This window comes from Chelon labrosus (genome assembly GCF_963514085.1).
Source record: "Chelon labrosus genome assembly, chromosome: 4".
In the NCBI taxonomy this organism is placed as follows: domain Eukaryota; kingdom Metazoa; phylum Chordata; class Actinopteri; order Mugiliformes; family Mugilidae; genus Chelon; species Chelon labrosus.
The window spans coordinates 6,871,846-6,897,544 of NC_140340.1; the positions used below are offsets into that span (position 1 = coordinate 6,871,846).

Here is a 25,699-nt window from a genome sequence, read left to right on the forward strand (position 1 = left end):
GAAACAGATTTCCAACTACAGAGTCACAGGGTCTGATGTGATGAAGGTAAGTAAAACACCTTTATCACATCAGACTCTGTGACTAGTCATGCAGGAATAGCACAGCTGTTACTAACGGCACTAATGATATCTCTTTTAAAGTAAAAAACAGAAAACATACAGTGTAAGAAATGTGCAACAACAACAATGTAATTGCAATCAGGAGAGGCTTGAGCGAACACAAAGATTTAATTTGACAATTTGCATAATAGAAAACAATGTGAATGTCTTTGATGATTAGACTCAGTCTGTCGTGGCATTGACTTTTGGTTTTCTTTGTGTTTCCTGTTTCTGTTTTGAAAGTTCAGTTCCCTGCTTTACTTCCTCTGCAGCTTTATTCAAAACACCGTTATCACGCCACTGCTATAGAAACCATTAACAACCAACATCATACGGTTACGCAATAAAACAGGACATTGCATCGTAGACGGGTATTTCATATAGCGAGATGAATGCCTCCACTCACTCACTACAGCCACAGCAGCAAACTTCCATCGCTACGCAGATGACACCCAGTTATATTTATCCATGAAACCAGATGAAACGAATCAGCTGGTTAAACTCCAAGCATGCCTTAAAGACATAAAGGCTTGGATGACCCATAATTTTCTACTTTTAAACTCAGACAAAACAGAAGTCATTGTATTTGGCCATAAACACCTCAGAGAGTCATTATGTAATCACTTAGTTTCTTTGGAAGGCATTACCTTGGCCTCCAGTACTACCAACCTCAGTGTTATATTTGACGAGGATATGTCCTTTAATTCGCACATAAAGCAAGTAACCAGGACTGTCTTCGTTCACCTGTGTAATATCATCAAAATTAGGAACATCCTGTCTCAGAGTGATGCTGAAAAACTAGTTCATGCATTTGTGTCTTCCAGGTTGAATTACTGTAATTCATTAATGTCTGGTTGTCCAAATAGCTCTTTTTAAAAAAGCCTCCAATTAATTCAAAACGCCGCAGCAAGAGCATTGACAGGAATTAGCAATAGAATAGAATTTAAAATCTTCCTTCTTGCACACACGGCCCTTAAAGGCCTAGCTCCATCATTGTACCATATCATCCCAGCAGATCACTTTGATCTCAAAGTGCAGGCCTACTTGTGGTTCCTAGAATTTCAAAAAGTAAAATTAGAGGTAAAGCCTTCAGCTATCAGGCTCATCTCCTGTGGAACCAGCTCCCAATTTGGGTTCTTGAGGCAGACACCCTCTCTACTTTTAAGGTCAGGCTTAAGACTTTCCTTTCTGATTGTGCTTATAATTAGGGCTGGACTGAACCATCCCTTAGTTATGCTGCAATAGGCCTAGGGTGCTGGGGGACGATGCACTGAGCACATGTCCTCTACTCTCTTCTCTCTCGCAAAGGGCTCCTATCCTCTCATTTCTTTTCTCTGGCACTGAACACCTGTCTTCTAATTTCTTATCTAATTTCTTCTCTAGGGCGGCACAGTGGAGAGGTGGTTAGCACTGATGCCTCACAGCGAGAAGGTCCCGGGTTCGAGATCATGGGCCGACTGGGCCTTTCTGTGTGGAGTTTGCATGTTCTCCCTGTGTCTGCATGGGTTCTCTCCGGGTACTCCAGCTTCCTCCCATCGTCCAAAGACATGCTCGTTAGGTTCATTGGTGATTCTAAATTGGCCGTAGGTGTGAGTGTGAATGGTTGTCTGTCTCTGGAGACCTGTCCAGCGTGTACCCCACCTCTCGCTCGATGACAGCTGGGATGATCCCCTCCCCTCCCCTCCTCCTCCATCTTCTTGTGAGTGCCTCTGGCCTGTACTTGTGTGTTTCCTGTGGAGCTCCATACTACATCTGTTGTCCTGGTCTCGTCAACCTGCCTAGTCTTAATGGCCTCCTGCAGTTATCCACTCCTACCTGAATGAACAATCCTCCAACCTGCCTCTGATACCTCTTATATTCTCACACTGTCCTGTAACATCATCAGCTATATCTTGTATTTGTATCATCATCAGATTCTACATGTAGGCTGTATGTTTATCTCGTTCCGCCTGCTGTTCTCTCCTCTCTTTTCTGTCTCTATCTGGCCGGCCTTAGGCAGATGGGTCCCTCCAATGAGCTGGGTTCTGCTCAAGGTTTCTTCCTTTTAAAAAGATGTTTTTCTTTGCCACCGTTGCCTTCATGCTTGCTCTGGTTGTTTCAGACCGGAATTTGCAAAGAGACAATTTGTATTGTTATTGACACTATATAAATAGAACTGAATTAAATTGAATTGAACATATGGGTTTGACTTTAGTTACACTTTGTTTCTCACCAATGGAGCTTCATTGGTGAGAAACAAAGTGTAACTAAAGTCAAACCCAAAGAACAGTGAGGGTGTGTGATAACTTCCTACATGCAGGTACACTACAAACATAATGGTTTAATGTACAGTATTCTGTTGAAAGGTTTTCAAAGGTTATATTTGTTGGCTGCTGCCATCAAGGAGTGTCATTGCTATGGGGTGGGGGTGTCTGGTCTGGTCTAGGTGGGTGCTACATGTCTAAGTAACATCCACATGAATGAATCTTCTTCTTCTCCTAGCGCTCCTTCGTGGAGCATAGGCCATTGATCACAGTCCACCAGAGTCCTCTAATCTGGGCCTTCTTTTCCAGTTGTTTCCATGTCATACCACACTGCTTGATGTCAGCCTCAAGGTCCCTGCGCCAGGTGTTCTTTGGTCTGCCTCTCTTTCTTTCATACATAGTCCTGACGTTCCAGGTTCCGATTCTAATATTCCTGTTTGAGAGAAGGGGCTTCGGTTCAGTGACTTCCGAGACTGTGCGGCTTTCATCACCCAGCGTCATGCTTCTTCTTAGAGAAGTATCTTCTTCTATCAGGATTGGAGTCTGTCTTTCTGTGTTCAATGTTTCTGTAGCATATGTATGTTTTAGGAGTTGGGGTTGCTGGCCCCAAGCCCAACCTTTCCCCATTTCTGGGTTAGGGATTGTTTTGGGGTTGGTCTGTTAGTCCCCTTCCCTAACCTCTAGTCCTCCAGGTAATGGATTATAGTCTCATACCACATGAGACCAGACAGGTTTCAGGTCAAGTACAAGCTGCCTCGGCACGTCAAGCCCGGCCAACCCCTGCTACTGTGTAATCAAGGTTTCCCCTAGAGAAAACATTTCATACCAGCAGCGCAAGACAGACATGAATGAATATCAGGTCCAAAAGTTTCCCATCAGAACACTGAATTGTCACAAGATGGTCAATGTTATTTACGTCTCCTGTCAGTGTTTTAATGTTGTGGCTGATCGGTGTAATTGCAATGTTTATTTGAAACCAATCCAACCAAAAGGAAATGTCCCCACAACGTAAATATTCCATGAAAAATTGTCCCCAACAACAAGACATCACGCACACATACGTTTGTATGGCAATCATTGCGAGGATATTCATTGACATAATCCATTCTCTAGCCCCTCAACCTAATCCTCCTCATAACCTAATTATAACCCTTCCCCTAAAACCATGTCCTGTTCCTCAAACAGAGGAATTGTGAGGGTCGGCCAAAATGTCCTCACTTTGTACAAATGTCCTCATTCCGATGGTGAAAAACTAAAAACTGGTCCTCGGAAAGATAGCTGTACAAGAGCACACACACACACACACACACACACATTATTCCATTAATTGATCAGCAGACGAATATCAGCACGTGGCTTCCACGTCACATGACTATCAGCACCTTGGACAGCAGCCACGTTCAGCTCACCGCCTACACCGGATGGATGGATGGATGGACGGAGCTCAGTTCTCCTCAGCTGCACGGAGGGAGGGTGCGTTAAGAGATACAGACGAAGAAGTTTGTGTTTTCAGCTGACGTTCCCGCAGACCATTCTGAAAATCAAGTTTCAGTCTTGAGGATTATGATGAGGAAGGACGCGCATCACTGCAGTCTTCCACGTGAAGTGTCACTTCATTGTCCCATTGCTTCCACGAGGACGAGGATGAGGATGATGATGATGATGATGATGGTGGTGAGCGGTTGTTTTTAGTAACCCAGAAGGGACGGTTCGTTTCGTGTTTGCAGGAATCCGTATCTGGCATCCTCTCTCGCTCTTCCTGATTTGTGGCGCAGGGATGATTGGGAACAGAAGTGCCATCACAAGTTGTGTCGTGAAACGGATTTTTATTGTTCGTCGTATTTTTATTTATTTTTTCCTCCCTCTTCAATTTTTTTAGAAAACGACACTGATGGAATGTAACTTTGTAAGCTGTCGGACTTGCTGAAGGTGTCGGATATACCAGCCAATAATAATAAAAAAATAAAAAAATATATAGGCTACAGCGAAGAAGAAGATGAGGAGCCAAGGGAAATCAGTGGCGAACTGATGGATGCCACTGCGAGACAACAAAGGATGCACCTCGTGTAACTCCGTCTCCCCTGTAGGTAAATGAGAAACTCAAATATAAATCGGATTTGACTTAGTTCTTAATAGGATTTATTATCAACCCCCCTCTGACTCCCGCGCTGCCTTTGCGCCTGAAGAATAAAACATGTTGTGCCAAACCTCGGCGCTCCCGCTGATTCAAAGCGTCAACTGAGGACCGCGTTTGAACCCGGAGGATAACGGAGCAAACAGCCGGGCTGAGGATGTTTGAGAGGATGCTGCTGCTGCTGCTGCACCCCTCTGACTTTAATGCTGGTGCCTCACAGTTCGCGGCTCTCAGCCTCCATTGAATCCCGAAAGAAAACGCCTCTACCCATGAAAAATAATCCCTCCCTATTGGCTGGACTGCGGTGCACATGCTATAACAACAGGATATGCAAAGAGCTATGGGCTGATCTAATAGCCTATCATCTTTTTCCCCATGCTTTTTTTTTTTAACCGATATTGTATTTAGAAGAGTATGAACTGTGAATGTGATGGTTTAAATGCATAGTAATAATAATCATTATAATAATGGAGAGGGATCTGCCACAGTGGTTAAGCTGAAGGCTGTTTTGTTTCTCACAGCAGTTGTGCCTGTGTAGTAAAGCAGCTGAAGAATGTTTAAGTATCGGATCCGGATGTTTTTCAATGAACTCAAAGTGTTTCTACTGATGCGCTCTGGATCAAGCAGGAGGACTAACACAGGCACGGACACTCAGACCAGGATGAGGGGGCTCACCATAGGAGGCTGCGGTTGGCCACAACTCAGCTGCTCTCACCGGGACGACGAGGAGGAATATTACGGCTCAGACCCCCGGCCACGCAGCCTGGCGTTTGAGGACAAAGAAGAAGGAGAAGACAAACCCCAAGAAGGAGGGCTGGACGCTGCCTCCCTCCCGAGTCTCTCAGAGAGCGGGATGCGATCACCGCAGTGCCGGATCTGCTTCCAGGGGCCAGAGAAGGTAAAGTTAGGAAATGAAAGGTGTTCATTTGGTTTAACTCTGTGCGAAGCCCGAAGCCAATTAGTTGCCTGCTCATGGGCACTTCAGCGGGACAAGTGCTGCTCGGTTTATGGGGCCCTGAACCTGCTCAGATGTAACTTTCACCATTGGGTGCATAGACGTATACGGCATTATCATATAGTTTTTTAAAAGAAACAGTGGGCAATAGAAGACCTCAAAACCTTAAAAGATAATGTCTGCTAGAAAAAAATCACTCAGTTTATGATATTTTACAAAATATATATTATATATGAAAACAAAAGTGCCAAACCTTTCTAATTTACAAGGCAGTCGATCCAATTTCAGTTTCGGTTTTGCACTTTTTTTGTGAATTTGTGCATAGTTTTAAAAATTTTTAAGAGTCAAGAGAAGCTGAGATATCTGGACGTTTACCTCCAAGAACGGGCCAGGCTCCAAAAATCTTTCACATTTCCCCAAATGCAACTCAGCAGCCAGCTGTCCGGTCTGAGATCCTGCGTCTCCGGGCCGCTAACCTCAGAGCAGAGACGTGGAGCATGGCTGAGGACTGAGGACTAGTCTGGCAAGTGACAGCAACTCGACTCAAGCACGTCACTCAAGTGACTTCACACAGCTCCCTCTGGGGCCACGAAAGGCTTCATAACAACACCCCCGCACATGCAGCAGGACTCCTCGAGACCTGTGGACGGACTTTGATGCGTAAAACCCATGACGGTTCACTTTAAGCAAATGCAAGATGTCACACATCAAAATCTACTGCTAATCCAAGTATCGATTGTATTGAGCTTGCCCTGGGTTAAAAAACTTAAAAAATGAAAATAGGGAATTCATCTATCACCAGGGATCTGAAATTTGCAGTGGGCATCAGTTAAGAAAAGGACAAGTGAAGTCCTCACAATAATAAATTCAGTGTCCGATGCCCAGAATTGGACTTTTTTATAAAAAGGCAATGAAGAACGATTCCTCGACATAAAAGTGCTTATTTGCACTCATTATCATTCATTTGAGTGAATGTGTCCAGTAACCTTGCATGGAGACTCTTTAGTAGAAAGCATTAATGCAGGAATCGAATCTTTGATCATTCCTTTGGGCTGCACGAAGGTCACACAAAGTGCAGCTGAAAGTCTGAAGAACAGAGGGGGTGAATACACAGAAAGTAAAGCAATATATATTTTTTGGAACGCCACCCTTGTCTGTGGCGTGGAGGTCCAAGCACGTCAACCTTGAAGAGACAGACTTAGCCAGAGATCTAGCAAAGTTTCCGTTTCCCCCCTCCAGATATCCGACTAATTAAAGACCCAGCACATCACCTGCAGTCAGACAGAAAATAAAGTGAGATGTGCAACAGCGTTGTCAGTCTGAAGGGCCTCGGGGAGCCTCGCTCTGACAACAAAAACCTGCGCCAGACGTCCCGTGATTTCTTTTGAGGCTTCAGAACAAAACGTGATGCGAGAAAAGCAAACTGTAGTCAGATGGAGTTATTAAGCAGCGGCGGATACGGCTCATAACGAGACGTAAAGGCGTCCTTTGTGCAGTCGAGGGCAGTCGATGCCATCCACAAAATGCATCAAGCCAGTCATAGTTTCCTTTCAAGTCGGCGCGTAGCCGAATTCATCTCACATAACGCTTGAAATATCTTGGTAATGATGAGGGGCGCTCGCTTATGTGCCCTAATTAGCTGTCATTAAACGTGGATCAAGTGCCAGACACTTTCCTTAGGAAGTGTCTCAAACTAGAAGCTCATTATTGAGAATCTCATCCTAAATATTCATCTGGATTTATTGGATTTATGTTGTTGGAAATGTCATGACGTTAAAACAGACTGCACTAGAGAATGTCCATGGAAAAAACGGGATTAACTGTCAAAAATAAAAAATAAAAATCATGATATAAATCTTTAAAACGAGCTATTATGGAGGCTACAACATATAAACAAGTACTAAAGCAAGATAATAAATACAAGAGCTGGTCATATGTGGCCTACACATCACTGAATTATGTATTCCTAGATTAACATGTACAGTACAGAGGCAGTAATTATGACTTGACTTATTATATTCTGTCCGTCCGTTCTGTATTCCTCTAGAGAATGAAAACTTTGCATAATATTTGCGTGTGCTGACAGTTTACGTAGTCCATCTGATGTCCTTATTACAGGGAATGCATTCAAAGACACGATCACTGCAGCACAATATTAGAAAGCATCCCCGGTACAAAACAGCTGCTGGGAAAGTTGTTCAAAGTACGACACAACGGTGAAGCAGGGCGAGACAGGAAGCTCTGGAGGTGGCACAGAGAAGATGGAGAGTCAACAATATCTAAGATGGATCTGAAAGGAGAGGCTACGGGATCCTGTTACCTACGCTGTGAATAATGTATATTTACAAAAGGCAGAGGAAAATGTTCACATTGCTGCACCAAGCGGAGATTTAGTTTGATGCTGCTGAACCGAATATCCCCTGTAAAACAGACTAGTCTCAAAAAATGTCCACGTCAGTTTCTGAACCAGGAACGCTCACTGGACCTGAGGGTCGTTGACTGGAGATGAGTTAGCCGTCACATTTTAACTCGAACAAAACCAAATACAGTTTGTCATCAATTATATAGTTAAGGTGACAAATCCATTGTAAAATAATGACTTTTGGCATACACCGATCTGCCATAACATTAAAACCACTAACCGGAGGAGTAAATAACTTTGACCATCTTGTGACAGTTCAGTGTTCTGCTGGGAAACTTTTGGACCTGGCATTCATTCATGTGGATGTTACTTAGACATGTAGCACCCACCTAGACCAGACCAGACCAGACACCCCCACCCCATAGCAATGACACTCCTTGATTGCAGCAGCCATCCCCAGCAGGATGCAGCCTGACACAGGCTCAATACATCCCAAACTGATCAAATATCTGTGGGGTGATCCACTGTGGCCCCTCCCCTCAAACCTCAGAAGGCCCATGTCCATTCTCTGATGAGAAAACAAATGTTTTGGAGGCACAAGGGAGCCCTTACAATATTAGGAAGGTGGTCATAATGTTATGCCTGATCGGTGTATGTATTATCACTTCACTTTATTAGTCAAACAGCTCCTGTAGCTTTGATAAAACCCAGCAGTAATATTTTAGTTCATGGTGCAGATCTTTGTTTTTCTTGATTCAGTCACATGTCATGCAGCTGTGCTTTGCGTCCTGCAGGGGGAGCTGTTGAGCCCATGTCGCTGTAATGGCTCAGTGCGCTGCACTCACCACTCCTGCCTTATCCGCTGGATCAGTGAGAGGGGCTCCTGGAGCTGCGAGCTCTGCTACTTCAAGTACGAGGTCCTGGCCATCAGCACCAAAAACCCACTGCAGGTACAGTCAGTGTGCTGAATGCCACCACCATCCGTCTTCAATGTCCACTGTGGAAAACTCTCAAATTGACAAGAATACAGTCCTTGACGTTATAGGCTGCCGGGCTTTATGGCAGGGGGCCAGGCGTAAACTTTACTTTGCCAGATCTGAGGGAGAGGTTGGCACGGTAATCGCGTTAGGGGTCAATGATCATAAGGTTAATGTGATGATATACAGTAGAGGCCGTGCAGTGTTACCATAGAGACGTCATGAGTGACTTTGTCCAGTTCCCATGCACTGACTACCCAACAACAGATATTTGTACTATTTTTATGATCAAATGGAGAAGAGGAAAGAGATAGGGGCTCAGTTCATGAGACACGGCATGTTTTAAAAAATATTTGGGTGATATAACCAGGGACAGTGGCCTAGCAGACCGCTCAGAAACAGGAGAGTTTACGCTTTACTGTGCCACGTTGGTTTTTAAACCACTGCCCCGACCATCTTTAGGAGACCAGTGGCAGGTCATGAGTTAATTCAGTTTAAAGGGAAATTATTACAGCAAATAGTAAATAAATAATAGATCCATCATTCACTAGACACGTATCCTAAGAGCACTAAACTCAGTCAGACCGATCAGGAGAATCACCTTCCTTTGAGGAGCGTCAGCTTCATCTTCTCTCATGACAAGTTTTTTGAAGCCTCAAAAGAGACGAACGCAGGCTTTTGCTGTCGGACGAACTCAGACTAATAATGCTCTTACACATCTCATTATATTTACTGTCTGACTTTTGGCTTTTGCGAGGTCTGGCAAAAACAGCTGTTCCCTCCAGAGATGACTGAACATGATGCTGCCATAGCTATAGTAAACACCTAAGATTTCTCCTTGACATGTTTTGGATTAACGTTATTTATGTCCCACACACAATTTATCTTGTTCTAGTCCGGCGTTAACAGGTGCCGAACTACACCGATCGGGCATAACATTATGACCACCTTCCTAATATTGTGTAGGTCTCCCTTGTGCCTCCAAAACAGTTGTGACTCATCAGAGAATGAACATGGGCCTTCTGAGGGTGTCCTGTGGTGTCTGGTAACAGGATATTGTTAGTGGGGGCCTTTGAGGGGAGGGGCCTCTGTGGATCATCCCACAGATACTTGATCAGTTTGGGATCTAGTGAATTTGGAGGCCAGGTCAACACCTTGTGCTGTTCTTCATGTTTATTTTGTTTTTTTTTAAGTTGTTCCTAAAGCGTTTTTGTGTGTGCATCCTGCTGCATCCTGCTGCTGCCATCAAGGAGTGTCATTGCTATGGGGTGGGGGTGTCTGGTCTGGTCTAGGTGGGTGCTACATGTCGAAGTAACATCCACATGAATGAATGCCAGGTCCAAAAGTTTCCCAGCAGAACAATGAATTCTCACAAGATGGTCAATGTTATTTACTTCTCCCCTCAGTGGTCATAATGTTGTGGCTGATCGGTGTATGTTAACATTTTGATGTCTCTATTTCAACCTCTGAATGCTGGAAAACAGTGAAGTTTCCAGACTTGACACGGCGACAGAGAAGCTGTGTTCTTATAAAGAAGCAGCAGAGCGTCTCAACAGTCAGAACACATTTACCAGTATAAGACTATACATAGCCTACTAATGAAATTATCAGAGTCATGATGATAATGACCAAGGGCATGTGTTTTTTCAGTGCATCCTCCTTCAGAAAAGCACCACAAAGAGAAGCGTGTTTAGTTTCATTATGGCTTTAACCTCAAATTCACTTTCTAACCTGCACGACACAAACACTGCGACCGGCTCCACTCTGAAATCACTGAAACCATTTGGGGAATGTGAGCTGACATGAAGAAGCATGGTGCTTTTCAGAGGCACAGCCACAAATTGATTTTGGAAGAAACGAACAATGCACTATAATCTCACATTACCAGGAAGCATTTTGCAATTTCCTCCTAAAAGACAGTTTCTGTCTTTTTTTTTTTTCCTTGTGTTCTTTGTGCGTCTCCCTCTGTCCTTGTCCAGTGGCAGGCCATCTCTCTGACTGTGATTGAGAAGGTGCAGATTGCAGCCATCATCCTGGGCTCTCTGTTCCTCATCGCCAGTATTTCCTGGTTGGTGTGGTCCTCTCTCAGCCCCTCAGCCAAATGGCAGCGACAGGACCTGCTCTTCCAGATATGCTACGGCATGTACGGCTTTATGGACATAGTTTGTATAGGTAAGACGCATGTACTCACTGAACATCAACACATCTAGTCACAGATTTGGTGGTGACTTTTCTGCTTTTACAGATCTTTGGTGATTATCACAGGGAATATACGGATAGTGTTTGTCCTGTTTATGTATATGAATTAATTGAGAACTTGCACACAGCTTTTTACAAGGTGTATCAAGAAGAACAAACCAAAACTAAGTCATTTACATCTTAGGGGTTTCACCGAATAGTCGACTAGTTGACTTTTCTGCTGTGCCACTCACGTGACAGTAACAACACGGACGCCTCAGAGGAGACAAGAGGAGGAGACAAGCTTCAATCACATTTGCCTTTGTGTGAAACACTACAATATGTATTCAGGTCAAGAACATAGACATCATTGTTGCACAGCATTACTGTTCTTATGTGTGACGTCATCGACTAGTTGATGTAGACTAGACTAGTTTAAGGTCGTTCAACCCCTAGTACATCTAGACTGACTGCATGAGTCTTTGGGTCTCAGATTATTATTGGACTTAGACAGACTTTATTGATCCACAAGGGGACAAACAGTCTTGGAAAAACGCTAGCAAAAAGAAAAATAGGTGTAAGATGGTAATAAAAATATCCCACCAATGTATCCCACCTCTTGCCCGATGACATCTGGGATAAGCTCCGGCCCCCCATACGTAAATTGTCAGCACAACCCAATATGTATATATATATATATAATAATAACGCATTTTAAACATCTATATCATGATTTTTAATTAATCCCATTTTTTTTCATGGACATTCTCTAGTGCAGTCTGTTTTAACATCGTGACATTTCAAACAATATAAAACCAATAATTCCAGACGAATATTTAGGATGAGATTCTCAATAATGAGCTTCCAGTTTGAGACACATCCTCAGAAAAGTGTCTGGCACTTGATCCACGTTTAATGACAGCTAATTAGGGCGTAGAAATGTGTGGTTATATCACACAGAAAATGAATGAATGAAAGAATGGATAATAATAATAATAATAAAATAAAATAAAGTACAATAGTCAAGGCAAAACACTATATATACAAGATCTGCATGTGGAAATAAAGGTTATTGCAGGTTCCCTGGTTCTAATGAACATACTGTAGTTCTTTATGAATGTAAGTTTGGGTTCTCGCCTCTTGGATCATGTCACATAATTTAATCAATAAATAAAAAAAAATTAAAAACACATAAAACAGCTTAAATGTGACAATTAGAAACAATTTGTTGAAAGATGAATGTTGTCAGGAACCGTGAAAGAAATTACTTTTAAAATTAAATACATTAACACCTTCTAGACTGACCTAGTTTTGAAGACTGTGTACTTTTATTAATTCTTGCTGTCTGTAAATGTGGTTTTGATCCCCTTCTTTTATATACATATATTCATAACTCCGACCAGAACTCTTAAATATTCATACAGTCTCTCTTTACATATTTCAGTACGTTCAGTAGCTCCTCTTGTTCCATTCTGTGCACTAACACAAAGTAAATAGTAAATGAGAATAAGCGTCTTTACTGTTTGTTGCGTTTTTATTTGCTTTGCGGGGAGATTTTCGTCATGTGTTTCTCGCAACCACAAACAAGCCTGGTACATTTAATCTTTTTATTTTTGAGAACTTATAGTTCGTACTAACCCTGCGCCCTCTGTTCCCCTCAGAGTTCTCTGATTCCTGTCGAATAAACAAACGTTTGTCTATATGTAACCCTATTAACCCGACCGCATGTGCTTTACACCCAGGCCTTATAATCCACGAAGGATCATCTGTTTACCGGATCTTCAAGCGCTGGCAGGCCGTGAACCAGCAGTGGAAAGTACTGAACTATGAAAAGGCAAAGGACTTAGGCGACCCCATCAGCTCCTGCAGTAAAGGCGCTGGCCGGGTTGAGAGGGACTCTCCTCACGCCGTCACTGACGGCGGCCGCAGGACGAGTCGGCACATCAGGACTATTCTCCACCACCACTGTGGCTACACTATTTTGCACATCCTCAGCCAGCTCAGACCCAACAACCTGCACAGGACCAACCACGAGGTGGTCATGAGAGTGACCACCGTATGAGGCGTGCAGACTAAAGCGCTAGAATGTCAAAAGTGCTGATTGGGGCCATTCAAACACTGCCGTGAACTTCGAGACTCAAATTCGAATTCTTTGATTCTCCCTGAGCTCAGGACAATGAGAATTACTTATTACTGAGACTTGAGAAAAAGAGAACATCACATTTTACCTGAGTCTTTAAACATGAAGACTGCTTTTTTACCACCCTGACCAGTGATTCCAAAAAGGATTTACCATCTCAAAATAAAAATACACTTGTTGTGATTAAGTTTGATTTGGATGCGACTCTATAAAACAGAGTTTGATGGTGAAAACGATTCTGTCCCCCCTCACCTGATTTCTACATGAATTCTTAAGGGTTTGCCGTGATCTGGTTGATCTGAGCTATTCTAATTAAGAAAGGCCAGTCATAACTTAAATGTGACACAGTTGATTACAATACACAGAATCCATGTTTTGCAATAAAGATTTGGTTGAACTGCACAGAAGAGTTTGTGTTTTTTTCTCTCATATACCTATTAGGAAACCGATCAAACACGATTGTAATCTAATATCTAATCTAATATTTGGGTAATTCACTTGAATGAGTCGGCACGTCCATGACAGACTGATATTCATTTCAATTAACTTCATTTCAGTTTTATTTATATAGCGACGACAACAATACAAATTGTCTCAAGGCGCTTTACAACATAGAGCGTGCCTAAAGGCAACGGTGGCAAGGCAAAACACCCTTTGAACAGGAATATGAGATATGAGAAAGAATTTAGGGCTGACTTTGACTAACGTACAGAGGAAACTGCTGGAATCTTGTTTCATAGACGACACAGGACACCAATAGTTACACGGTAAGTTTTATCCTATAGCCTATAAAACCAATCAAACAGATTTTGGGTTTGTGTTCAAGTGAACCTGAACCGCATTAGTTAGAAAATTGCTAACGACAGCTTGTGTATTTACATTATATATATTGTAATGCTACTCATTTTTTCATACTGGAGAAAATTAGTTTACTTACACACATTTGGATAGTGCTAAAGAAATGTACATTTGTTTACATGGTTTTAGTTTTAGTTTTCCCCGATTACAGGCACATTAAGAAGAACAGGCGCCATTTGCAAACTACCAGGTACGAAATAAAACCAAACCAAAGTCGTATGAAAAGAAGAATATTTATAATTAAATAAACAACTAAATATGAGTTGAGTTTTTAATCCAATAAACTCCCCAACGCGTCTGTTTCAGACGGTTTCAACAAACCTGGCAACCCTGCGCAGACGCTTGGTGATGACGTAAAACCTCCGCGACTCACCAAGCGGTGGTAAACTAACTAGAAACAAGCGTGACTCTCTGAAAGTGGACTTTCAGACGCGGATACTGGTGTTTATTTAATATTTGGTGGACGGGCCGGATAACGTCGGGGGTAACGTCTCTAATTTGAACCGAACATGAGTTCGTCGTTGCCGCAGAAGCGTTACTACAGACAGCGAGCCCATTCAAACCCGATGGCTCACCACACGTTTGACTAGTGAGTGGTCTCCATGTGTCCGAGTTTAAAACACGACAACACAACGATCATTTGGTTTTCTTGTAGTAGCTGCTAAGGATTAAAGCATAAGTTGACAAATGACATGTTGACAATGTGATTAGCCAAATACATTTTTTTTTAGTGGCCTACAACTTGAGATTCTGCTCTAGCTTCTTCATTCACAGTAGTACAATGTAGTGTCCATCAGTATCATGTCTTACCAGAGACATTATGATAGATAATCTACAGAATTTAAACCTCAGCAACTTTTAAATACACTATTTCTACAGCAAATGATCATTTGTATGAGACTTGTCTTCCTGTCTCCTCTCCTCAGCCCTGTGTGTCCAGAGGAAATGGACTGGTCCAAGCTGTATCCAGACTTCTTCACAGGCAACACGTCGGAGAAAGAGAGCCCTCGTGTTGAGTTCGCAGACATTGGATGTGGATATGGGGGGCTTTTAGGTAGTTACACCATTTGATCTGACCCCTCACAGTTGTCACCGTTTCAATCTATATCAGCCTCATGTTTGTGTCTTCCCGTCTCTTTGCTTTCTCTCCACTCCAGTGGAGTTGTCTCCGCTTTTCCCAGATAAGCTCATGCTGGGGTTGGAGATCCGGGTGAAGGTGTCGGATTATGTTCGGGATCGGATCCAGTCGCTGCGTGCCTCTGAACCGGGAGGCTACCAGAACATTGCCTGCCTCCGCAGCAATGCCATGAAGTACCTCCCCAACTTCTTTTCTAAAGGACAGGTAGGATTGCGTCTGTGATTTTTTGCTGCTGTTTGATGACACAATAGATTTGATGTGTGTATTTGCTCCTTACTGGATGCTGGGGTGGGAGGTCTTTGCGCTTTTGATGCACAAAAAAAGCATGTCAACAGACGTAGAGTTTACTCAACTGAAAGAAAAGAAATAAAACAAATAATAATCAAAACACATTGTTATTAGATATTTATTAAATCAAGAGTAAGAAAGATTAATTGTTTTTGTTAAGATGGGCTGAGAACACATGACATAAAACCTCCCTTGATTGTTTTTCCCTGGTCGTAGTTCGGCAGCATTCATTCTCTCACTAATGAGCAATACATGAATATTTTGGCTTTGGAAAGATTACTTCTGGGACGGCACAGTGGAATGGTGGTTAGCACTGATGCCTCACAAAGCAAGAAGGTTCTGGGTTCGAATCCATGGGTCGAGTGGGGCTTTTCTGTGTGGAGTTTGCATGTTCTCCCTGTGTCTGCGTGGGTTCTCTCCAGGTACTCCAGCTTCCTCCCACCGTCCAAAGACATGCTGGTTAGGTTCATTGGTGATTCTAAGTTCTTGGTGTGCATATGAGTGTGAATGGTTGTGTGTGTGTCTCTGTGATAGACTGGTGTACCAGCTGGGATAGGCTCCAGCAACCCCCGCGACCCTTCACAGGACAATGAATGAAAGATTACTATGAGATTACTACAGTTTAGTGGCATCTAGTGGTGAGATTACTGATCGCTTCCAAATGAATACCCCTCTCTCTCCCTTCCGTTACCTAGTGTGCAGGATAATATATGGCGGCTGCCGTTTATGTATAAAACCCTCTCTACGGTAAGTGTTTGGTTTGTCTGTGCTGAGACAGTGCAGTCTCTACGGTGGACACACACCACATAAATTGCTCAGTGTGCAGCCTATGTAGATAGAAAGGCTAATTCTAAGCTAAGAGCTATACCATTATACACTAATGAAACCATAATTAAAAATAATTAAAGTGTTCAGCTTCTGCAAATAGATCCCGATCCGTCGTACACCTTGACCTTTAGCTAAAGAAAACTCAAACGTTAGCAGCACATGTCTGCTTTTTTATGTACTGACTTAGACGAATACTCATTTGACATTAAATTTTCATTTAATTTTTTTTGTAGCATAAATAATACTGCAGAATAATAAAATAAAAAAGAAAGTACGGTAAGCTTCACTTGCAGTTTTTGTGGTGGTGCATTCATTTCAAACACCTTCCTCCACACTGTAGGTGGGTGATTATACTGTCCAGTTACTTAAAGGTTCTCAGTCAGATCTGAGACTTCTCACTGGCCATGGTCTAAACATTAACAAAGACCAGCATACAGTCTAGATTTGATCTGAAAAACTTGGAAATAATACCGCGAGTAAACACTCATTCATTGTCGTAACTCAGTCCAGACTGTTCCATGTACTGACTCTGTGCCGGAGAAGTGTATCTTTCAAATTTGAAACGGTGCTTCACAAGAATCCTGAGCGCAGACTGGACACAGATAAATCTAAACTGACTGAGGCGAACGGGTCATTTCCCCCCAGACTATTAAACCAGAATCAGTGACCTGGTTTCTCTCTGTAATCCCCAGAACTCTCCATGAACACTTTTAAGCTACTTTACCACCAAATAAATAGTTGCCTTGAAAGCTGTTGAACTGCTGAGCTTTTATTTCTTTTTATTCTCTGAGAGCAGCGATCCATTCATCTGCAGGCAGAAAATAATGATCTGCTTGATGAGATGAGATCACCAGGAGTAACATTTGTTTTAATGTCAACCGTATGAACCCTGTACATGTTAAAATAACCACAGAATAGATGTGAAGGTCGTGGTATTCAGCATCGGTTTCAAATATCTGAGAGCTGTTGATGAAAGTGGCGTAGTAGTGCTCATGTTTCTATTATTTTGACAACCCCATCTTAGTCGGAGAGCAAGGCTAAATAACAAAAACCCTTTTGTGTTTAATGCAATGCAACTTTACAGCACCACAAACTACATCCTCCTAAATGATCATCCAGTTGAATTACCACCTTTCTGGCAAGGGATTACAAGGGATTTAGTTTAACTGGTGTGCCAAGTGAGTATATATACAGTTAGGCTCCTATATGTATGGACACATGTTCAAGTTACATTTAAATGTATTTTCTCCGTGTAGGAATTACAACCATTTCAATACGCGGTGTCATATTGTGAGGAGCTTGTACTTAACTATAGCTAATTTTCATCTGCAGCCACTGGGCAGAAAAATATTAAGAACAATAAAATGCAATAAACTACTGGATCCTTTCCGTGTGGAGTTTGCATGTTCTCTCTGTGTCTGCGTGGGTTCTCTCCAGGTACTCCAGCTTCCTCCCACCGTCCAAAGACATGCTCGTTAGGTTCATTGGTGATTCTAAATTGGCTGTAGGTGTGAGCGTGAATGGTTGTCTGTCTCTCTGTGTTAGCCCTGTGATAGACTGGAGACCTGTCCAGGGTGGACCCCGCCTCTCGCCCAGGATGGTTACAGAAGATGAATGAATGAATGAATGAATGAAAATGCAGTAAAAACTCATGCCAAATTTAGATCGCATATAAAACGACATCATTGCACGTACTTGGCAGAGCCTCTACGACTATATCGATGATCGCGTGACTGGTTTGTCCAAAGCCATGTTTTAAATGTTTTAAACTGGAAATTAGATCCATGTATCTCCTGCTCCAAGTCCTTTTTTTTTTTTTTTTTACTAAATCTAGCCAAGCAGTCGCCTTTGACACATTGTTCCTGCAGAATGAAACATGCTGTTTAACCATATTTGGTAAAATTCTGCACACGTTTTAAATTATGCCTCTCAGTGACGTTTAGAAGCAGGTGGTTTTCTCTCAGCCAATCGGTGACGATCAAGGCGACGTTCTCAGGTCGAATGTGGTCTGCAAGGTCCTAACCTCTGCATGAACGCCAAGCACAACTGCTTTATTATTAGAAGAAGTTGCCTAATAATGTTGTCTAATGTGATAATGTGCACGTTGGTTCTACTGATCTAAAATACAAGTTTACATTTGTTTTACCACTTCAGGACAAGGAACCAGATATGGTGACTTCATTTATCTTGATTTAACCTGTTCTTGTGTCCTGCAATAACACTGTGGGTTTGAAGTTTTAAATGTCCAAGTATTTCCACGAGTGCCCCGATCACTTAGTTTTCTTTTGTAAAGCGCGTGTAACTGCGTAATGACATGAATGTACAAAAGGCCTGCGGTTCGTTAACAGCTCATCCAACGTAGCTGCAATAATCCCAAATTAAAGCTGACAGTCTGGCCAGGGGTAACGAGAACACAAAGGCCAAATGTTTCTGACTAACAAGCGAATTACCTTCCACATGTTTAACATATGGCCCGAATTAATCTTCTCGGATCGCTCAATAAATCCCGGGATTTCACAACAATGGGGTCATTGACTGACACACAAGGCATCGCATCAGCTGAGCGTGGAGCAGCGCAAGACGCCATTTATCCGTTCCAATTACTTGCGGTAATCTATGACTTGTTGAGACTCGCATTAGATTACACAGTGGGTCTTAGTGTACCAGGGTTAATTTAGGTACCCTTGATTTATTAAAAAAAAAAACTCACCTCACTTCCCCCCAAGCGGGTATAAAGTCAGAAATGAACACAGGGGAGTGATTTCTGTAACAGTGACACATTTATGGAATCAAATTATATAGGTGTTTCATATAGAAGCACATACGTTGATGTCATCTTTTTATGTGTCCGTATGCTATTTTGGGTCATTTTATGTAATGTGGCTGTGGCTCTGTGCCGAACTGAGGTTTGGGGTGTTTGGGAGGATCTCTACACACAACGTTGGCTTGATTTTCTCTTTTTCTTTTTTTTGGACTAAATCATTCATCTCTCAGACAAACTCAGACACATTGTGCTGCGTTGCTCACGATTAGCGCAGGTTTTCAAATGGAGAAGAATTAAGAGAAGGCCACCCACTCATTCTCCTCCTCGCACGCTTGACTTTGTTTCTAGTGTCGAAGCAGCATATTTTAAAGACCTGAAACTCTTTTTTTTTTTTTTTTAAACTCCACCTTAGTATGTTTTGTAACCTAAAAATAATTCCAAGTGTCGACGTTTTTCCATCTACCATCAGCGGTGATGTGATGGAGGGCCCCGAGGCTGCAGTCGTCCCCGGTGATTATCCCCACATCTTTCTGTCTGTACCTGACGTTATTTATTTTAACTAATAAAAAGTGACTGGAATGATTTTTTTTTTTAATATATCAGCCAGACTAATGTCAATAGAGCCTGCACTTGTGCGTTTGTCAAAGACGGAGACGTGGGGAACTTTATGGAACCAAAAAAAAAAAGTAGGGAAATTCCACTTTTACAATCCACAAAGGTTAACAGGCAACCGCAAAATATTATGGTGGCTGCATTTAGATCACATACACAGACTATTCTTCTCTTTTTGGTCTTTCTGTGTAGTAGATTTTATTTTAAATTGATAAAATATTTACCCATGAACCTACACCCGGTCACCCATAAAACAAGATTATTTTAATTCACCTTTTTTTCCCCCCGCTATGCGTTGGAATGACAAGAGTTTAAAGGAATGTGCTTTTCTGAATGTTATCTTTCTCTTTTTCAGCTCAGTAAGATGTTCTTCCTCTTCCCTGACCCTCACTTCAAAAAGACTAAGCACAAGTGGAGGATTATTAGTCCCACTCTGCTGGCAGAGTATGCCTATACGCTGAGAATCGGGGTATGTATATGTGTGACATGATGATGAGCAAGTTGACAGATGATTTTGATAACTATCCCTGTAAATTTCTCAAATGCAAGGATGACTTTGCTAGCCCTTCTGGTCCATCAGGTTATAGCTATACTACATGAATTCATAAATTAATCAAAAGAAGTCGTATTTTTATATCATACATCTTGTACAGGCAACCGGCTATCCTCTATGCACCCCTGTCTGTCCCAACCATAGACTGTATATAAATATGGACGCCGCGTCCCCACTTACTTGCATTGGTCAAACTGATGCCAGTTTCCCGGAGATAAGGGCAGCGCCATCTTGCGAGTTTGGAGCTAGATTCTGCACAGTGCGGTCCGAGAGTGGAGCCACGCGGAGTTATCGATGACCCGCCCACACTTCCTCCAGAGCTCTACCTCCACCAATTACAAAAAAAATATTGGATTATTTATTTTTTAGTTTTTTTCCTACTCTCACAGTCCTACGGGACCGCTTCACGGGGCGGTTGGTGTGGTAACTGATACAATATACATCTAAAACGAAACTTGGACCAAACAAACGACACGTGAACATTCATCAACATTATATTAACTGCCTAAAATGACAGAAACCATCCTTGAAAAAAATTGATTTGACGTGTATCTTAGTGTTTTAATTTGGCCCAAGTCCCATCCACTAACATGGAGGGGGTGGAGCTTATCACCTATACTGCAGCCAGCCACCAGGGGGAGCTCTACTCCCTTTGGCTTCACTAAAGTCTATGGTCCCAACAATGACTGAAACAGTAAATGTAAAAAAAGTAGTATGTAGGTATTCTTAATGGTATTTTAAAGTTTGTAATTTCCAGGAAAATTATGTAAAAATGTTGATTACTCATCCTGCACTAAGAGGCGTCTACTAATCTTATATCCAATGAAAAAGATTCTTGAATTTTCATGTCCGTCCCTCCCCCTGCATCTCTTAACCGACAACAATGAAGTTTCGGCTCTCAGACTTTCATTATTGTTCTGTTCTTATTGTCTGTAAAATCTGTGAAAATTCAAGAGCGGTTATAGGACTTGGACGCACAAAAGCCAATGAAGAACAAGCAGAAACAAAGATCGTCAAACGCCTCACCTCACCTGTGTCAGGGCCAAAAAGTTGAACTTCAACACAGTGCAAAGACAACAGCGAACGACCATCTAGCATGTTATGTTCTGCGTCTGCATGACAGCAAGTAACTCTCCATACCAGCAGGTGGCGGTAATCTGTATCTAAAAGAGCTTGGACCAACAAGGAAGTTTGGAAGCTGGGCTTTCCTGAATAATCCTGATACGTTGGTGTTTTTTTAATCAAATGTCCACATTCCTGAGAAAGTATTTGCATTTTTTGAAGGATCAGACGAAGAAGAACATGCTCAGTCACCCTGCATTGAAGGAACCTGTCAGCGGTGTGGCTCTTTCATTTAGGTGTTATTGTGGATGATGACTAAGAGGTCTGGGGGTTTTTAATTCTCTTTGTTGGCGTAGTTCAGATTATTTTATCTTGAATTAAAAATATGCAAATAAGAACTTTGCCTCTACTCCTCTCCCCACCTCTTCCACGGTGGAAAACAACCGTGCCATTTCTTCACCATTTTATCAGTCGATTCCACCGTGCAGAAATCCATGAATTCACTGAAATAAAGTTGAGCAACCGGTGTGGCCTGCAGCTGGTTGGCGTCAGTACACACCCAGCTCCCGTCTGTCAGAACAGCAGTGGGACCCTTGAAGAGGGCGCGAACACTGATGGAGGTCGCGGGGAACAATGGAAGGCTTGTGTCTAAATTTGTCTTTATCGTTTTTCCTCCAGTGTGTGTGCGTGCATCGTTGCGCACTGCATATGTTGTGTGCGCCCGCAAGCCCTGCAAGGGCCCTCGGCATTGGCACACTGCCAAAACTGTGCTGGTGGGCGGGCAGGCTGTCAAGAATACGCTCAATTATAGAGGCAGTTTCATACCAAAATTAACCCGAGTCTATTTTTTTTTAAAATAGTAACTATCTCTTAAGTCTAAATTGTTGCCAGACTACACCAGAAACAGTAAACATTGGTGATTAATACGTCTCTCATCCTCATCCTGTCTTCTCTGGGGGGTAAAAAAAAAAAACCCATACGTGCTGACACTCACTTGTGTGGAAATCTGTGCCACTGCCATTTTCTAAGAAATCCTTGTTCTAGTGATTTTATCTCCAAAGTAAACTCCACTGACACAGGTGATTCACCTCTGTGTTGCCTGTACGTTATTTTTATCTTTTTAGATACATTGCTCTGAAAGGATGATGAAACCACTTAACTCAGGACCTGAAATGACTGTTTAAAGATTTTATTTTTTTTGACTAACACTTCAGTGCTTTTTTTCTGGTCATGTCAGGGTTTGGTGTATACCATCACAGATGTGGAGGAAGTCCACCTCTGGATGGTGAAGCACTTCACCGAACACCCACTGTTCACACGTGTCTCGGAGGAAGAACTGGTACGTGGAGCTTTTCATCACTGTGTTTACAGTTCATGGCCACGTTTGTTGTTCATTTGATCACTACAGGGAAAGGCGTCCAAATTAGGATAAGAAGTAGCTGTAGTTTTCTTTTTAAAAAAAGTTTAATGGGAGATTTTTGGAATTCATTAATAATGAATTCAATGTACTGCTGGGAAAACCTTTTGGACCTGGCATTCATTGGTGTGAATGTTACTTAGACATGTAGCACCCACCTAGACCAGACCAGGCACCCCCATCCCATAGCAATGACACTCCTTAATGGCAGCAGCCATCCCCAGCAGGATGCAGCTTGACACAGGCACACACACAAAACATGAAGAACAAGGTGTTGACCTGGCCTCCAAATTCACTAGATCTCAAACTGATCTAGTATCTGTGGGATGATCCACAGAGGACCCTCCCCCCGAACCCATAGGACCCAAAGGCCCCCCCACTAACAACATCCTGTTGCCAGACACCACACGACACCCTCAGAAGGCCCATGTCCATTCTCTGATGAGTCACAAGTGTTACGGAGGCACAAGGGAGACCTACACAATGATGGATGGATGGATGGACACTTTATTTATCCCGAGGGAAATTGGGTGTCCAGTAGCTTCATCACATAGAAAAAAAATATGAAAGACTGTGTAAAAATATACAGTAGTATCAGCAATGACCACAGTCAAGCAGCCTGTCACTGAACGAGCTTCTCAGCCTGTCTATGGTGTCCTGTAGAGGGTGGTGGACATGGTTCATGATGGACCAGAGTATGTTCAAGGTCCTTACATCTGCCACCAATGTCAGGGACTCCAGCTCTGCCCCCCTAGCACAGAGTCCTCCTTCTGTATCAATTTGTCCGGCCGTGAGGTGTAATTCTTCTTAGTGCTGCCTCGCCAACACACGACAGCGTAGAAGAGGACACTGGCTACGATAGTCTGGTAGAACATGTCCAGCAGCTTCTGGCAGATGTTAAACGATCTTAGTCATGAGGAAATAGAGACGGCTCTGATCTTTTTTGTATACGGAGTCTATGTTAGCCGACCAGTCCAGTTAGTTATCCAGCTGTAGACCTATAGTACCCACGGTTAGGGTTAGCAACATAAAGTTATTTACAGACCCATTTAAACGTGGTAGAAACCTTGTCATTTGAATTTCAGAAAGAAAGTTTTCCACAAATGTTGCACTTCCTCGGTGAGGAAATGAACCTCTCAAGTGTGCAGATACACTCCACTGCATCCCTTTAAGTGATTCGCTTTAATCTTATTTCGGCAGGCGGATGACGTCATCATCAGTCGCCTGGGTACGTGTACAGAAGAAGGAAAGAAAGTGCAGAGAAACGGAGGGAAGAACTTCCTCGCAGTTTTCCGGAGGGTCGAAGATTCGCATTGAGGCCAAACAGCCTGGACTTAACTGAAGTATGCAGTCACTTGCATGCAGAGGACGACCTGTAGGTTCAGCTGATGGACAGTTTTTAATTTTATAATGATGGACAAACCTCTATCCTCATATGCCAGAGTTGTCTTTTTGCGCTTTCTTTTCCCCGATATTTATGATTTGCATTCCTCCACTGACGTGAGACGGCACCGGAGGATAAATCATAAAAGGATCTGTATTCAGGATAGATTTGTGAAGCTTTCACTTTTTAATTATTGATTCTTTTTTTTTTTTTAATAATCTTCTTCTGTTTTTGTTTTTTTTAATTTTTTTTAGCCAAACTCAAGTTTTGTTTTTGGACTTCCTGTAAAGCTGTAAAGTCTTTCAGTAAAAAAACAGAAAATTCAATCATTTTTTGGCTCATTATACATGACGTTACTAGTCAGTTTACAGCTTTCTTTCTTTTTAACTTAAGATTTAACAAGGTTTTACCATGGAAGCTGCCCAGCTGTTATTATATTACCTCATGAAACCGGATCGCAGTGATTTGTTTTAATTTTTTAAAAAAATGCCGTTTATGTAATGTTGAAAATACTCAGTTTAACACGCTGCGAAGACCGCCAACAATCCACATCTGGCTTGTTTGCTCGGGGTCATCGTCTGGTTTAAAGTTTAAAGAGCTGCAGCACGTTCTGTAATAGCCCCACGCGGCGCACGGCGTTCACATTCAGCCTTATGGAGTTTTGGATAGAACCTGTTTGGGCCGAGAAAATAAAAACATAATGATGGTAATTTTGTTTAAGGACCCTTTTAGATTACTTAACAGTTCGCTCGGGTGCAATTAAACTCATTTACTCATTAAAAGCCACAATTTGACCACAACCGGTGTTAATAATATCAGATCCTAAAACAGCAATTATATAATCTTGTGAAGTTCCTATCAAAGGCGTCTCTAGCAGGAACGGTAGCTTTCTGTGTTCCTTTTACAATTTTAGTCTGTCAGGAGTTTGCAAACGGGACAGTGCAAGTTTGAAGGCCTTTGTCTGCTGCAGGCTGTGGTGATTATGAACAGGACAGCACATGCCGAAACTGAAACACAGACTCTGGAAACTTTTTCTTTTAAATAATTAGAAATGATTTCACCTCAGAATCTGCAAAATATCTGTTCAATGAATCACCTTTCCAAATTGTAATACAGTGTACCAGCTAATCCATGTCTTCTTAATTAAGCTGTCAATGAATTATATAAACGTGTCTAGTATTCAAAGATCTTGATCACCTCCCTCTGTGAAAATGCCTGACAGCCCCCAGTCTAGTACAGCGTGTTCTTATTTGAACATGTAGGGTCTGTACAGTCCAATCTGTGGACATGTGTTGAACATACATGTGAAACACACGCCCAGTCTAATACGAGAGTGTTTGCTCAGTCCCCGGACGCCGAGCACGTCTGCTCCCGGCCAAACTACGGCAGCCCGCGATAAAATAGTTAAAGCTTTTAATAGAGACGCAATCTCCACATGGTCACCTTTATCGGGTAGCTGTTTTTTAGATAAACCACCGCACTTGGCCTTGGAAGTTGTCAGTGTGTGGAAATGTGACATTGTCATTATCAGGACGTTCCTTCCTAACTTCTTGAGAAGACAAAGAAAAATAGCCAGGGAGGCTGTAGAGTGGCCGACAACATCATCTCTCTAGTCTTCTTCTGGCAAGACGTAAGCTTTTTCTGGTGGAAAAACTCACCCAAGTGTTGCTAAACTTTGCAAAAACCTATATCCACGCGCCCATGACG

The 25,699-nt window shown here is 42.4% G+C and overlaps 2 protein-coding genes across 2 annotated transcripts; both read left to right on the plus strand.

The window, feature by feature from the left end:
• Positions 1-4,926: 4,926 nt before the first annotated feature.
• LOC311487492 (E3 ubiquitin-protein ligase MARCHF9-like) lies at positions 4,927-13,010 on the plus strand (the record flags this gene model as incomplete). Its single annotated transcript, XM_084543789.1, has 4 exons — positions 4,927-5,374; positions 8,588-8,743; positions 10,750-10,942; positions 12,691-13,010. Exons 1-4 carry the CDS (start codon positions 5,030-5,032, stop codon positions 13,008-13,010), a joined length of 1,014 nt encoding a protein of 337 aa, XP_084399915.1. The 5' UTR covers positions 4,927-5,029.
• A 1,230-nt stretch (positions 13,011-14,240) lies between these two features.
• On the plus strand, positions 14,241-24,318 carry mettl1 (methyltransferase 1, tRNA methylguanosine). Its single transcript, XM_084542337.1, has 6 exons — positions 14,241-14,535; positions 14,873-15,000; positions 15,104-15,288; positions 19,932-20,045; positions 22,429-22,530; positions 23,809-24,318. Exons 1-6 carry the CDS (start codon positions 14,456-14,458, stop codon positions 23,923-23,925), a joined length of 726 nt encoding a protein of 241 aa, XP_084398463.1. The 5' UTR covers positions 14,241-14,455; the 3' UTR covers positions 23,926-24,318.
• Positions 24,319-25,699: the final 1,381 nt, after the last annotated feature.